This window comes from Orbicella franksi, chromosome 14, assembly GCF_964199315.1.
Source record: "Orbicella franksi chromosome 14, jaOrbFran1.1, whole genome shotgun sequence".
Lineage (NCBI taxonomy): Eukaryota > Metazoa > Cnidaria > Anthozoa > Scleractinia > Merulinidae > Orbicella > Orbicella franksi.
Genome location: NC_138158.1, coordinates 9,893,333 through 9,907,634, shown reverse-complemented (window position 1 = coordinate 9,907,634; position 14,302 = coordinate 9,893,333). Strand labels below are relative to the sequence as shown.

General features: G+C 38.0%; 2 protein-coding genes across 2 annotated transcripts in view; both read left to right on the top strand.

Annotated features, from left to right (window-relative positions):
- LOC145467188 (BTB/POZ domain-containing protein 6-like) overlaps positions 1 to 14,302 on the top strand; it is a 248,144-nt gene that overhangs the window by 28,867 nt on the left and 204,975 nt on the right. The gene's annotated exons all lie outside the window — the stretch shown is intronic.
- On the top strand, positions 8,145 to 9,773 carry LOC145468754 (vesicular inhibitory amino acid transporter-like; the record flags this gene model as incomplete). The annotated part of the gene is made up of 1 exon (XM_081452454.1): positions 8,145 to 9,773. A coding segment is annotated over one exon (1,407 nt), but the record flags the coding sequence as incomplete, so codon positions are not given.

Here is a 14,302-nt window from a genome sequence, read left to right as displayed (position 1 = left end):
CAAAAATTGCAGATATTACAAGTGATGAAAGTTATATAATTAAATAGCGAATCGTGCAGCCGGATGGTTACGTGCAATAACGTGTGACGTCAACATTTTTTATAGTGTTTAATTAGCCGATATGGCCGATGGTTTAAGAAAGAAGAACGAAGATGAGGACGATACTGCTGGTGCACCAGACAATCAGAATGGCAAGAAAAATTCACACGTAATGTTTATTGCAGCCTTCTCAAACTTTGGAATGGGGTAATTCATGGGCACTTTAAAACCCTCCCTGCTGATTATAGCAACACAGGTATAAAGCAAAGTTGCAGAACAACCTTTGGGCAAAATTGAGGCTATTTGAGTTTAAAAAAGAATTGAGGCGTACTGCACGGACGCTGCTTCTCTAAATTTTGACATTAGAGAGGCTTTCAGTCTCAAAAAGCAAAACTAAAATATTCAACGTCTGGTGAATCATAAATTAAAGAACACAGACAATCCACTGGACCAATCAAAACTTGAAGTACATGTAGTAGGCAGGGAGCGCGGGAAAACGTCACGATTGGTTTTCGTTTCATTACTAAATGCCGATTGGTTAAGAATGTTACACGTGTTTCTAAGAGCAATTTTCAACTAAATGTCGTGAAATTACAATTAAAGTAATCAATCTAGCCAATCACAAAGGACGCAGACAATAAAGTGAACCAATTCAAACTAGAATTAATTAAATGTAGCTGACGCGGGAAAGCGCGTGCGAGTGAGTTACAATTTGTTTTGGTTTGACTTCTGATTGGTTAAAAGTGGCGCGAGTTTTCCAAGCCAATTGTGAAGCTTAGAATTGTTGTAGCTTAGTTGATGCAAAACCAATTTCTTTTCGAAAAAACTGCTCTAATCTAAAGTGTAATTACTGGTGTAAAATCAAAGAAAGGGGATTATCTTCGACACTCAAGTGAAATCCACTCTATACGTCAGCCTATGAATGTTGCATTTCATCCGTTTAGTGACAATTTTTTTAAAGGTAGGCGGGGAACGGGTCAGAAACAAAGTTAATTAATGAAAAAATGTACTACTTTCTAAAGGAACTTTAGGGCTCTGTCGACTTGCATAGGGTTGTTATTCCAAAACAGCAAACAGGGACCAAAGAATTGTTACGTTCAGTGCTGTAATCTTAATGTTATGATTTAAAGAGTGACTTCTAAATTATAATAGTTTTATTTTCAAGAGAAAATAAATGGAATGAAACGTGATCATCTGAATTATCTAACTGAATAATGTCATTCGCACCAACATCTTTATCTTATTTAGGAACTTACATAAATTACACACAGTTCTATAACCCTCAAGATCTCTTTCTCACCAATAAGCCAGATAAATTTGCTGTTTCTAGGGTTAGTCAAATCAGAATTATAATGACCACTCCTTAATTTATACCTCTTGCAAGCACAAGTTTTCAAATCGTGCCCGTTTAGACGATACAAGAAATTTGTAATTGACAATTTTGCTAAAGATATTGAGCTTGTTTATCTGCAGGAGTCCGTCATGCAGTCATTGTAAACGAAAAGAAGAATTAATCATTGAGAAATGATTAAAAACTAAAATATTCAACGTCTGGTGAATCATAAACTAATGGACACAGACAATCCCACTGGGCCAATCAGAACTTGAACTACATGTAGCAGGCACGGAGCGCGAGAAAACGTCATGATTGGTTTTTTCATTACAGTTTCATTTCAGTTTCATTACTGAATACTGATTGGTTAAGAAAGTTACGCGTGCTTTTAAGAACGGTTTTAAACTGGATGTAGAATTAATTACACGTAGCTGATGCAAGAAAACGTGTGCGAGTGAGTCACAATAGACCAATTTCGATAAATTAAAATTCAACCAATAGACCTCAGCACGAGGCTCCGGGGAATAAACCCCACAAACTCTGTAGTTATTCCCCAGAGCCTTGTGCTAAGGTCTATTGTTTTAGGCTGAATTTTAATATATCGAAATTGGTCTATTGGTTTTGGATTTACTTCTGATTGGTTAAAAGTGGCGCCAGTTTTTTAAACCAATCGTATAGCTTAATTGATATAAAACCAATTACTTCTCTACACTCAAATGAAAAAAGCTCTAATAGGCCCTTTGCACGATCCGGTCACATGGTACAAAATCACACATGCTGGTGAGCAAGTTGCGCAGTGGGACTTCCAAAACAATGCAACTCGTACCAGTCCACCTGGACCTGCCTTTGTTTTGGAAGTCCCACTGCGCAACTTGCTCACCAGCATGTGTGATTTTGTACCATGTAACCGGATCGTGCGAAGGGCCTATTTAAAGTGTAGTTATTAGTGCAAAACCAAAGAAAGAGGATTATCCTCGACTATCAAGTGAAATCCACTCTACACCTCAGCCTATGCGTGCTGCATTTGATCGCTTTAGCGACAACTTTTTTTATAAGGAGGGCGGGGGATGGGTCAGAATGAATGAAAAAAATGTACTACTTTCTAAAGGAACTGCAGGGCTGTGTCTTGCATAAGGTTGTTATTCCAAAACAGCAAACAGGGACCAAAGAATTGCTCAGTGCTGTAATCTTAATGTTATGATTTAAAGAGTGACTTCTAAATTATAATAGTTTTTTTTTTTCAAGAGAAAATAAATAGAATGAAACTTGATCATCTGAATTACCTAACTGAATAATAAGATTCCAGTGTCAACATCTTTAACTTATTTAGGAACTTACATAAATTACACACAGTTCTACAACCCTCAAGATCTCTTTCTCACTAATAAGCCAGATACATTTACCGTTTCTAGGGTTGGTCAAATCAGATTTAGTGACCACTCCCTAATTTATGCCGCTTGCAAGCACAAGTTTCCAAATCTTGCTCTTTTAGACAATACAAGAAACTTGTGATTGACAGTTTTGCTAAAGTTATTGAGCTTATTTATCTGCAGGAGTCCGTCATGCAGTCATTGTAAAGGAAAAGAAGAATTAATAATTGAGAAATGATTAAAAATGCCAAAGTCTGTCCAACCATCATTTGTGAGCTTACTTCGACCTTTTCACCTTATAGCCTTTGGGCTTATTTGTCGAAGTTGTTTTTTTCCTTCTGAGGCTTTCGTCTTACAACGCCAAAACATCACTGAAATGAAGAATGGATCGCCTGAAAGGGACATGACTAAGCCATCCCCCAACCCCGTCGAAAAGCAATTTTGCTCGGAGACCGAACTACAGCGGAGTTCTCTTTACCAGTCTTAGCCGTGGTTACCAAGTTAACGCACATTATGATTGGCTTAACATATTACATTAAGTCAGAGGACATGTCTACCACAGAGGACAGAACTGCACGGCATACACTCAAGCTGGTTACCAAGGTCCCTTCTGTTTAGCTCTCGAAGGAAAGAAATTGATTGAGGACCTCGGATCGATGTTGCTGAGCAGTAATTGCGTAATGGTGGCGTGTTGGACAAAACCTTTCGCCAGATTATTTTACTGCCTTCCTAAGAGGATCCTGTACCCAGCTCTTTTATAGCAACACCCTTTGCAACGTTTTGTAAACTTACTGACGTTTGAAAGTGAAGAATGATCATCGCAGTAAATTTTCCAATTTAAGCAATTGGAAAGAAGAAGCCTGAGAAATATCAGGGCTTCAACGGGATTCGAACCCGTGACCTCCGCGATACCGGTGCGATGATCATTCTTCACTTTCATCTACAACCGCAGTTCATATATGAATTATTTCATATAAACTTCACATCATTACTGACGTTTGTCACCTTATTCTTAGAACGTTTCCCAGCATGTTAATTTATGACAATGTGGCTCAACTTTCGAATTGAAAGTTGAGCTCATTTCTCAAATATCAGGAACTTTTTGTAGATCTCAGCCGGACATTTACTATGGGTTAAAACATGCTGATTTCTCAGCTGACAGTTTAAATGCTCTTAGAAATGTATTGATTTGGCCTTTAACTTGGCCTAAAATACAAAAAATGTTGATGAAACTTTCGGACAAGTGGAGTAGCGCCACTTACCGATCAAGGATAAACTGTTCAAGAAAATCGAATTATGACATATAGCGTGGCGTACAACCCCATTAACTTACAGAACAAACGAACTAAAAGAAGGATAAAATTCTTGTAAACGTACACTGAACCAGTTTCTAGGTTTCTTGAAAAAATGTTTATGAAGCCCAACAAAGTTCTTTTAGTATGATAATGTTTTGTTTTTTGGCCTTGACCGTGCGCAAATTACAAATTACAATTAACGTTCACTTTTGTCTGAGGAGCTAATCAATAAAACATTTCGGTTAACATGCCTAGTGTATCAGCGAAAAACAAACGATTGTGTACCGTCTCCGAAAATGATCAAATGGATCGATAAAAAGTTTATTGCGCAGCCCAGAATTAACCTACAGAGCTTGAAAAGTAGTCCAGATAGCCCGATATACAACACCGTTTTTAAGCATCCTTGGAATCCCCACACGGACTATACTAGTATTCTTGAGAGTTCCTTTGGGCCGTATGGATCTTAACCATGCATGCAGAAGTGTAAATGAATATTTGATTAACGGCTAAAGGACACGGAATGTTGGAGTGGGGGATCCGGCGGTCTTCTTAAAAACCTATTTGGTATCTCTTATTTGACGTCAGACCTGACAAAAAAAATCGAATATAACTACATTTCAGGTATTTTTTTTGCTATTCTCAAGAACTTCATCGATTTGCATACCGGCACTTGAGGAGTGCTTTAAAAATTCCTGATGATCATTAAATCGCCCTTTGCTAGAGATTATATTGATAACAATGATTAAAATAGTTTCTTCATTGAATTGAACATATATATATCTACCTGCAGTTTTGAAAAAGGGGTCTGTTAATTGTGCTGTGAAGTTATTTTTGTTGGTAAACTTTTCAAACCAGTTTGACTTGATTAATAGTCTTTTGGATTTTCTTGTTTTCATTTTCAATTTGAGTCTGGTTTTTCTAGATGAAGGTAGGGGCTGTAGATCATAAACATGCCACACTGTCAAAATCAAACTGGTTTGTTATAAAGTTGAAGCCAAAGGTAAATTTTGTAAGCACAACGGGGTTGCTATAATGTACTGATCTTACCTCTCCAAGCCGACGGGCGGGTCAACCCTACATGGGCTCAGACAGTGACTTAATCTGAGTGCAAAAGGACATGTTGTTTTACAGAAAATGCATGACCTGGAAACATAGAGCCATTACAATTGCACTTTTCCTTGAAGTTTTGAAAAACGCATACCTAATTTTACTCCGCGAGCTCTGCTGAAATCGATGCCGCAGGCATCGATTTCAGCTTAGCGTAGCACATTATTTTCCAGGGGGGGCTCCGTTACCGGAAAGTCTGGAGACATCTACAGGAGTGTGGCTAATTGTGGATACCTCTTTGGGGTCTCTGGCCCTTAATCCAGGGGGGTGGGGTCGGTTTGAACTTGTGTCCATAGTCTCAAGTCAGTCTGACGGCTGGGTATGTACTTAGCTGTCCGACGTGACAGAATCCTTAAAGTGCACGGAATTTCCCAAAGCTGAGTGGGTTTATTGCCTTGGCAGAAGGTTCCACTATTGTCGTGAGGGGGAGGGGGGGGCTGATATGTGCGGAGTGGTACCTGACCCCCGGGGGGAGGGGGAGATTTCAAGGCACTTTAGTTTGCTGTCATTAAGTTATGCTTGCAAAGAGCTTTTATTTGATATGATGACAGTTAAGCCTGAATTCATCCACAGGTGGCCCAGAGATTCTAGTGTCATTTCCTTTTTGCACTAGATGAAGTGTGGAGTGCGGAACTTGGTAAGCACTGCTTACATGACTCTATTAGGCACCAGCTGTTATTGGGCTGTTCGGACCTGGTTTTCAAAACATCAGGTATATATATATTTCAGGACCAAAGTGCACGAGCCATATACCATATTAGAAACCTAAATGATCAACTTCTATACCATATTTTAAACCAAAACGGCTTACAGTCCAGCGCCTCACATACTTACATAAGCTTACAACGTTAAGAAGAACTTAACACCCTCGAGGGTTACATCTCAAGAAAGGTTCTTTTCAAGTGCGTCATTTCAGACACAAGAAAGAAGACAGTTCGTCTTGACGATGATTCGCCTTGACGATGATTCGCAGCACGTTAAATTTATTCATGTCGTCCGGCAGAAGTAAGTGCTTTTATAGTTTTAAAACCACCCCTCAGTTAAGATGCAATGCAATTAACATTTTGCTATCGTTGACGCGTGAAACTATATGGTCCGGTAACTCGTTTGATTCACGGATTTTGCTTTGTTGTGTTCGGCACATTTGCAATCGCCTCATTGTTACTTTCTGCACGAATGAATATCATCACAAAGTGAAGACTTCGCCAAGCAGGAGGTAGGTAAGGCGAAGTATAAGAAAATTACTGCAGACTTTACCTGAGTGGATCGGCTCCATCGAAGTTTCACTTGCGAAGTTTCGAAAATTGGGAAAATCGCAACACTTGTGTTTCAGGATGAGGGCATAGCCTATTCTAAGGAAAGTTTCTAAGGGGATTGACATTCTCACACTTGTATGGTAAGTCGTGATGCCTATTTTATGGGCGCGATATCTCTGTTCAAAGGAATTACGCTGATAAGCTATTGTTTTCTCTTAACGTTTGGTGAAAACACGGTAATGTCTGTCTCACCGTACTTAAGATTGTCACCTTCATGGATATGGTTGTATAATAGTGCAATTAATTGTGAGTGCTCATGCAAATTGTGTTATTGAAAGTCTTTCGTTGAAAAAGGATTGTCCAAATCTGTACATGATTGTCGTTTCATGACAACGAATTTTATTTCGACAAAAATGAAAATACATTTACAGCCAATGAATGTCAAAGGAAGATATTGTTTATCTTTTGATGATTTTGAATGTTAATACATATACAAGTGTTATCCTTGAACATTCCTTACGCGCAAATGAAGGTCATATTGGTGTTAGTGAGAGTATATTGACCATAATGAAACAAATTTGGACTCAAATGAATGGATATTTTCTGTAAATGAACAGCAAAAGGTGTAAAGTGACAGTTAGATTCCCCACAAATGCCACGAAGAAATAGAATCCCATTTGAACACAGCGAAAGGATAATCAGGGCCTAATTAAATGTGGACAATGGTATCGTTTCATGCAAACATATTTGCCACGATGCAATAGTGAGGCAATTGAGAGATAAATTGTTCAGCAAATTTGATATTCTCTTTTCCAAAAATAAATGTTATTATGGCTGTAATGTTTGTCTCACCGCACTTAAGATTGTCACCTTCATAGATATGGTTGTATAATAATGCAATTAATTGTGAGTGCTCATGCAAATTGTGTTATTGAAAGTCTTTTGTTGAAAAAGGATTGTCCAAAAGTGTAAATGATGGTCGTTTCGTGACAACGAATTTTATTTTGACAAAAATAAAAATACATTTACAGTCAATGAATGTCAAAGCAAGATATTGTTTATCTTTTGATGATTTTGAATGTTAATGTCTATGCAAATGTTATTCTTGAACGTTCCTTACGCGCAAATGAATGTCATGTTGGTGATAATGAGAGTATAAAATAAAACCATAATGAAACAAATTTGGACACAAATGAATGGATATTTTCTGTAAGTGAACAGCAAAAGGTGTAATCAATTCATTGATGTAAACTTGGGGGGTACGCTTCACTTGTTTTGACTGTAAATGGCATAGTATTAAATAGATATCCCTCGCCATGCTCTACAAAATAAGGAATGAGGGTTCACTCCACCATCTTGTATTCTCCATCTTGGATTTCACTACTTTCCCAGAGAAAAATAAATTGATTTGATGGACAATGAACTAAAAATGATACTAGAATGTAAGAAGTTACTAATTCTGCAAGCTGCTAAAGAAAACCGAAAAACAGAAACGAAAAATCCTGTCACAAAAAGTCAGAAATTTGGATAACCTGCATGTCAAATGCGGTTGTCATGGCGATGCAGAACAACCAACTTATCGAATAGTAAATCGATACCGAATTTTATCGATCAGCTACTCCCGTAGCAGCGTCGTAAGCACTTGTAACCTTATAGGATACTGGTTTTAACATGGAAAGGTTAGTTGTTTTTGACCAAGTGAAAGCTGACAAAGAACGTTTGAAAATATAGGTTCCTGACGTAATATGACAATTCGCCTGTGTGGGAATGCTTTACGGCTTCTTCGGAATCAAGCTATTTAGAGATGGACGCAGCCCACCTTCCTCTAACAAGTGAACAATTTGATGAGCTTGAAGATGCTGAAATTTTGACGCTGCTACAGTCTTCAGACGCACAGAGTTCGTCTGATGATGGTCTTGTTCTTCCATCAAAGAAAAAAGTCTCGCCTGACCCCTCCTCGGGTGATTCGTCAGTGTGGAGAGCTGCAGTGAATCTTTTTAACTTTATGGAAGGTATTGGCTTTCTTGCTGTGCCCTATGCGCTCAAAGAGGGAGGAATAGCCGCCATGGTAATGTTTATAATAACCCCAATTATCATGCGGTCTTTAGGAACAATTCTAAGTGAGTGCCTCTATGACGAGGATGAGCAAGGAAACAAACATCGCGTGAGGTCAGGATATAAAGATCTAGGCGACGTGCTTTTACCCAAATATGGTGGTTATATAGTGTCTGGTATTATTCAGCTGGTCGTCGTTTTGGCGGCTGTTTCTTATATTGTCCTTTTCGGATCTGTCATGCGCCATGACTACCCGTCTGTACCCATCACAGAGCGCATGTGGGTAGGAATCTCTGGATGCTTGGTGTTGCCGACAGTTTTCCTGAAGTCACTCTCGCAGATTGCATGGTTAAGTGCTACCAGCGTGGTTGCTGTAATTGCAGTTGTAGTGTATATTTTATGGTACGGAGCAGAGAACACGGACGAGTGGGACCTGAGCACCATCGTGTTTTGGGACGCCGAAGGTGTGTTTACATCTTTATCAATTTTGCTGTGCAGTTACTCTTCTCACCAAATAATTCCATCTGTAGAGGGAAGTATGGCCGACAGAACAAAGTTCGGAAAAGCTTTAACTTTCGCTTATGTCGTAAGCGCATCGATGAAATTATCCTTCGCTGTTTTTGCTTTCCTTTCCTTCGGCGCCAACACAAATGAATTTATATTAAATAGTATTCCCTCAGGACCCGTTCACAGAGCTGTTGGTTCTTTCTTCGCTTTGAATTGCATACTGTCCTACGGTCTCGCTATTTATCCAGTGATTGAGTCTGTTCACAAATCAGTTACCACACGCATTCAAAATGATCAAATACCTGACTTTGTGACAAACGTAGTGATTCGAGTCACAGTAGTTGTTCTGTCAGTCGTTGTGGCCATTTTAGTGCCAAGTTTCTTGGTAATCGTTTCATTTATCGGAAGCGTATTAGATTCTCCCGTATGCTGCATTTTCGCAATTGCCTTGCGTTTTAAGCTCAAGTATGAGCGCCTTAAGATACATCAGGTCTGTTTTGATATTTTTGTAGTAATTTTCGGGGTTATCGTAATGGTATTAGGTGTTACTGTGTTCATTAAAACCCTTATTAACTTTCATGAACAATAACTAATACTCTACATTTCTCAAAGTGCCTCAAGCTAGATATTTGTTGCCATAATTTAAAAACGTACTATTTTAGATATGTACATAATATACCATTTTATAAAATAATTGAGCTCCTACGCGCGCTCTTATTGGTCGTTAGGTGTGTTTGGATGAGAGTGTGCAAACACGGTTTTGACGTTTGATAGAGTACTTTTTCCTGGTTTACATAGCCTAATAAAAACACTTGGGGGGCTGGGAGAATTCTCTAAAGTTATGAAAACCCTCGACTACGTGTCGGGTTTGCATAACTGTCTCGAATTCCATCAACCCTCCTCGTGTTTAAATGAGGCTAGCTATGTAAACACGGAAAAAGTCCTCTATTGCTTAATAGGGAACTTAAGCAATCCACGACGACGACGGCAACGAGAACGTCGCCAAAAAAAAGGTTTAATGAGCAAAGCAATAGCTGTGCACGTGCGTTATAAATCTTTGTACATTTCTTTGCCGTCCTCTGCAAAACAAGAACGTGAAATAACCAAGTTCTGCGTTGTCCACATTACATTACAACTTGAATCTTTGCTTCTCTAAACCGCTGATGTATTACAGGATTAGAGTGCTATTTAGATGGATATCGCTCCTGCTTCACAACATCTTGTCTAATTCATGAAAGAATTCCACAAACACGCAACAATGTTCTTCGCACAACAACACTGATCTAACACTACCATGTCAATGTAAACTGTGACTATTCTCAGAAATCGCGCAATTTTCCGTATTCTAGAGTGGCTTGCAATTAAGTGTTGAAAAACCAAAACTAAAATAACCACGCTGGCCAAACAAAAAGGACACAGATAATCCGCGAATCAGACCTAGCTTAGAGTAAGTACAGGTGACCGGCGCAGAGCGCGGGAAAACGTGTGTGACCGAGTCACGATTGATTTTGCTTTACTCAGTACTGATTGGTCAAGAAAATGCATGGTACGTTTTTTTTTTTTTTAAATTGAAAACCAAAGAAAGGGGATGATTTCCGACTTTTAAGTGAAATCCACTCTATATCTCAGCCCGTGTGTTTCATTTAATCATTTTAGCAACAATTTTGTAAGGGGAGGGGGACGTGGCAGAAACAAATGCGCTTTATTAAGAAACTATTTAGCTGCATCTCGCTTCATTACAGAAAAAATTGGTTAGTACTGTAATCTTGATGTTATGATTTAAAGAGTGATTTAAAATGATAATAGTTTTATTTTTAAGACAAAATAAATGTAAGGAAATGTGATCATATGAATCCTTCAACTTAATTATGCGAATCGTACCAATATCCAGTGAATGTATTCAGCTAAGAAACTTAAACGAATCACACACAGTTCTATAACCCTCAAGATCAATACAACATCAAGAGTAATTTTCTAAAGTATTACAGTCTTCTATCTGCAATACCACAGAAATGGAAAACTATGCTAAAGCAGAAATGTCTTCTACCGTCATCTGAATACGTACCACGTGCAATCGAAAAGCTCACATGCAAAACAGTTTACAATACTTTGCTCAATCACCAGCACTTCCCTCCTTCATTTGCAGAGAGAAGACTCATTGAACGCGGCTTTATCTTTTAAGAAAGACAAAACATCTATTCACTTTCTTTTCGTGTCACAAACGAGGTAAAATTATCCGTGTTTCAATATAAAATAGTTCATAATATCCTGTATACAAATAAAATCCTGTACAAGATAAAAAAGAAGCAGCAACCCAATTATTCTTATTGCCATGACATTGATCAGACACCACTCCATTTATTTGTGGAATGTCAATTGCTAAATCCTTTTGGAATGAATTTACAAAGTGGTACAACGCTACATGTAGAGGAGACATTGCTTTGGAGCAAAACAAAGTTATCTAAGGTGTCTGAAAACACACATCGTCCGGTTTCCCCGAAATCACGTGATCATAGTTGGAAAATATTTTCTTTACATTAACGCAATACAAGATGAAAAAAGACCCCAGTTCACAGTTTTCGTAACCCTCGTTAACGAATAAATTGAATTAAAAAATACATTGCGATTATGACAAATAAACTACTTTCTTTTTCTAAAAAATGGTCCGATTAACTTTTAAACAATTAACTATTGGCGACTAGCTGTGCAAGTACAAATATTGTTGGTATCTATTTGTAAGTAACTTAATTAAATTCATCAATTTGTAAGTAATTACATTGTATCGTAGTATTAGTATTGTTCTCAGTAGGACGTTTGTATAGGTAATCATACGCTTGCGAGTTCAATTTGGAATTTAGTTGGCACGAGTGAGCTTTTTCAAAAACTCTCAAGTGCAAATTAATTCCGAATTGAACGAGAAAAATCGTATGATTACCTATTAATAACATAAACATGAAAAAATTCGCCTGGAGGAAGAGCCGGAAGATTTTTCTTAAAGCCATTTTTTCTCATTCGAGAAAACTTTTTTCAAAGTTTCCGCACAAAATTTCATCATTTTACGTGATATCATCGGCCTAGAAAATTCCCTACTGTCTTTCAGCCAATCATAATCCAGAATTACGATGTGTAATTTGCACTGGTGTTACACTTTTTGCACTGATGTTACACTTTAACTGCATTGCTCTCAGCCAATCAGAATCGAGTAAATTTTTCATGTATATTATTATGTTAGTAATATCGTATTGTAGGTAGTTTCGTTTTTCTTTGAGTCGTTTTAGTACCGTATTGTTAATAGTATGAGTATTACTTTATGAGTAGTATAGCTTCAGTAGTGTGTTCCAACTTGTTGTGCATGAAAAAGATACATTTTAAAAACACTATATATTAAAGGCATTACTTCTCTAGTAATTAATATGCTATAGATATTTAACTGTATTGTTTTTGTGACAATGTAATTATTATTATTATTATTATTATTATTTTGTTTTTTGGTACACTTTCGTACTTTGATCGAGCTTACTGGGCGCTTAGGCGCAACGTGTATAAATAAAGTGTTGATCGATTGTAAAAAAACCGATCTCTTTCTCACTAACAAGCCAGATAAATTTGCTGTTTCTAGGGTTAGTCAAATCGGACTTACTGACCACTCGCTCATTTATGCCCCTTGCAGGCACATCGATTTTCAAATCGTTCTCACCTAGACAATACAAAAAATTTGTGATTGACATTTTTGCTAAAAATATTGAGCTAATTTCCTTGCTCTTGGTTGAGCAAATTCATGATCCAATATCAGCCTGAGGGCTTCGGAAAAACGTTTTAATACGTTTTAATGTTTTAATACATTTCGAAACTTTAATAGGAGTTTTAATGAGAGACAGGTGTCCTCGGAAGAACTGGACACTATGTCTAAAAATAACTTAAGAGGGATTACCTTGGGTATAAGGCCTTTATGGGGGATTCACTCTCTTACCTTGATCTTCTCTTGTTGGAGATCAATCACCGAGAAAAGTTGATCGCCGACTCGATGGTGTTCCAAGACGATTTCTCAAAGCGTCAATGCCACTTATTGCCTCCTTCTTGACGCACGATCTTCCACTCAGTCATCTCTCCGGGGAGAGGGGGGGAGGGGGACAGACTCCCATATGAAAAGGTTGGGTATACTCGTCGTCTCGCTTAGGTGTGTAAATCAAGGATTCTGGTCTCAACTGGGGTGCTCAGGACGAAACACCACTATTTTTAGCTGTCAGAGTATCTTTTAGGGGTACACAAAGAAATAACAATTAAAACACAACGCTCTCATTTCCACTTTTAAGCTCGATTTCCGTCGCTTGCTCGAGTCCGGTGTACTATCCCAAGTTCCTTTCCCGAACAGCGGCTGGTAATCTAGCCTATTCCGTTTTAAGTGGTATCTATTAGGAGTTAAAAAAAAACCCTCGAGCCACACCCAGATTGGTCTCCCCAAGGGGTTTAATTGAACATCCCCGACCTTTTCATATGAGAGTTTCCCCTGGGATGTTTGCGATTAAGGGGCTCTTATACTCTCAGATATAAATTTTTCTCCAAAAAACCATTTTTATGGGACATGAAGATTCAACATTCCTGTCCATTTGCAAATCGTATTTTGAAACGATTTTCCTCTAATTACTCTTTGATTTACGTTTAAATTAAGAGATCTGAACACTTGTTGCTATATTTCAACATAGCAACACCCATAGCAGCCATTGTTTACAGTCTAAAAGTACTCACAAAATGGATTTAGTTCAGTACATCGTTATGATACTTTACACAAACGCGTTATGAGAATTTTGCATCATGGTCCTGAACATTGTTTCCTCTACCATCTTATACGCCCGTCATACTTGGTTAACATTTCTATGAGTGGTGAGTATTCGGGTATTCAATGAAACATTTGTGTAAAACCTTTAAATATACCCCTTCCCCTGCCTCTAACTCCCCCCCCCCCCACCCGCTCGTTCACTGGACCAATCTAGGCTCTCGGAGACCGAAGTGAAACTTTAAAGCCTTATTTCTCAAATGACCAAATAGACGGATCACCAATATCTCGCACACGATATCTCCACTGGGTTTTAACGGAATGTTGTCAAATTTTCAACATTGGCGAGGAACACAATTATCTAGGTCTTAAACCTCCAAAATTTGCAATTTATGAATTTTTTTCCCCAGTTATTTAGTTAATATAGTTAACATTAGTTAATATTAGTATACCTTTGAAAATTTCACGAGAAAAACCCTCTCAAAACATTGTTTTCTGAGGTTCGTCTCCTGGACAACTTGCTTATGGACAGGATGAACTTAATTCCATGCTTCTCGAACTATTCA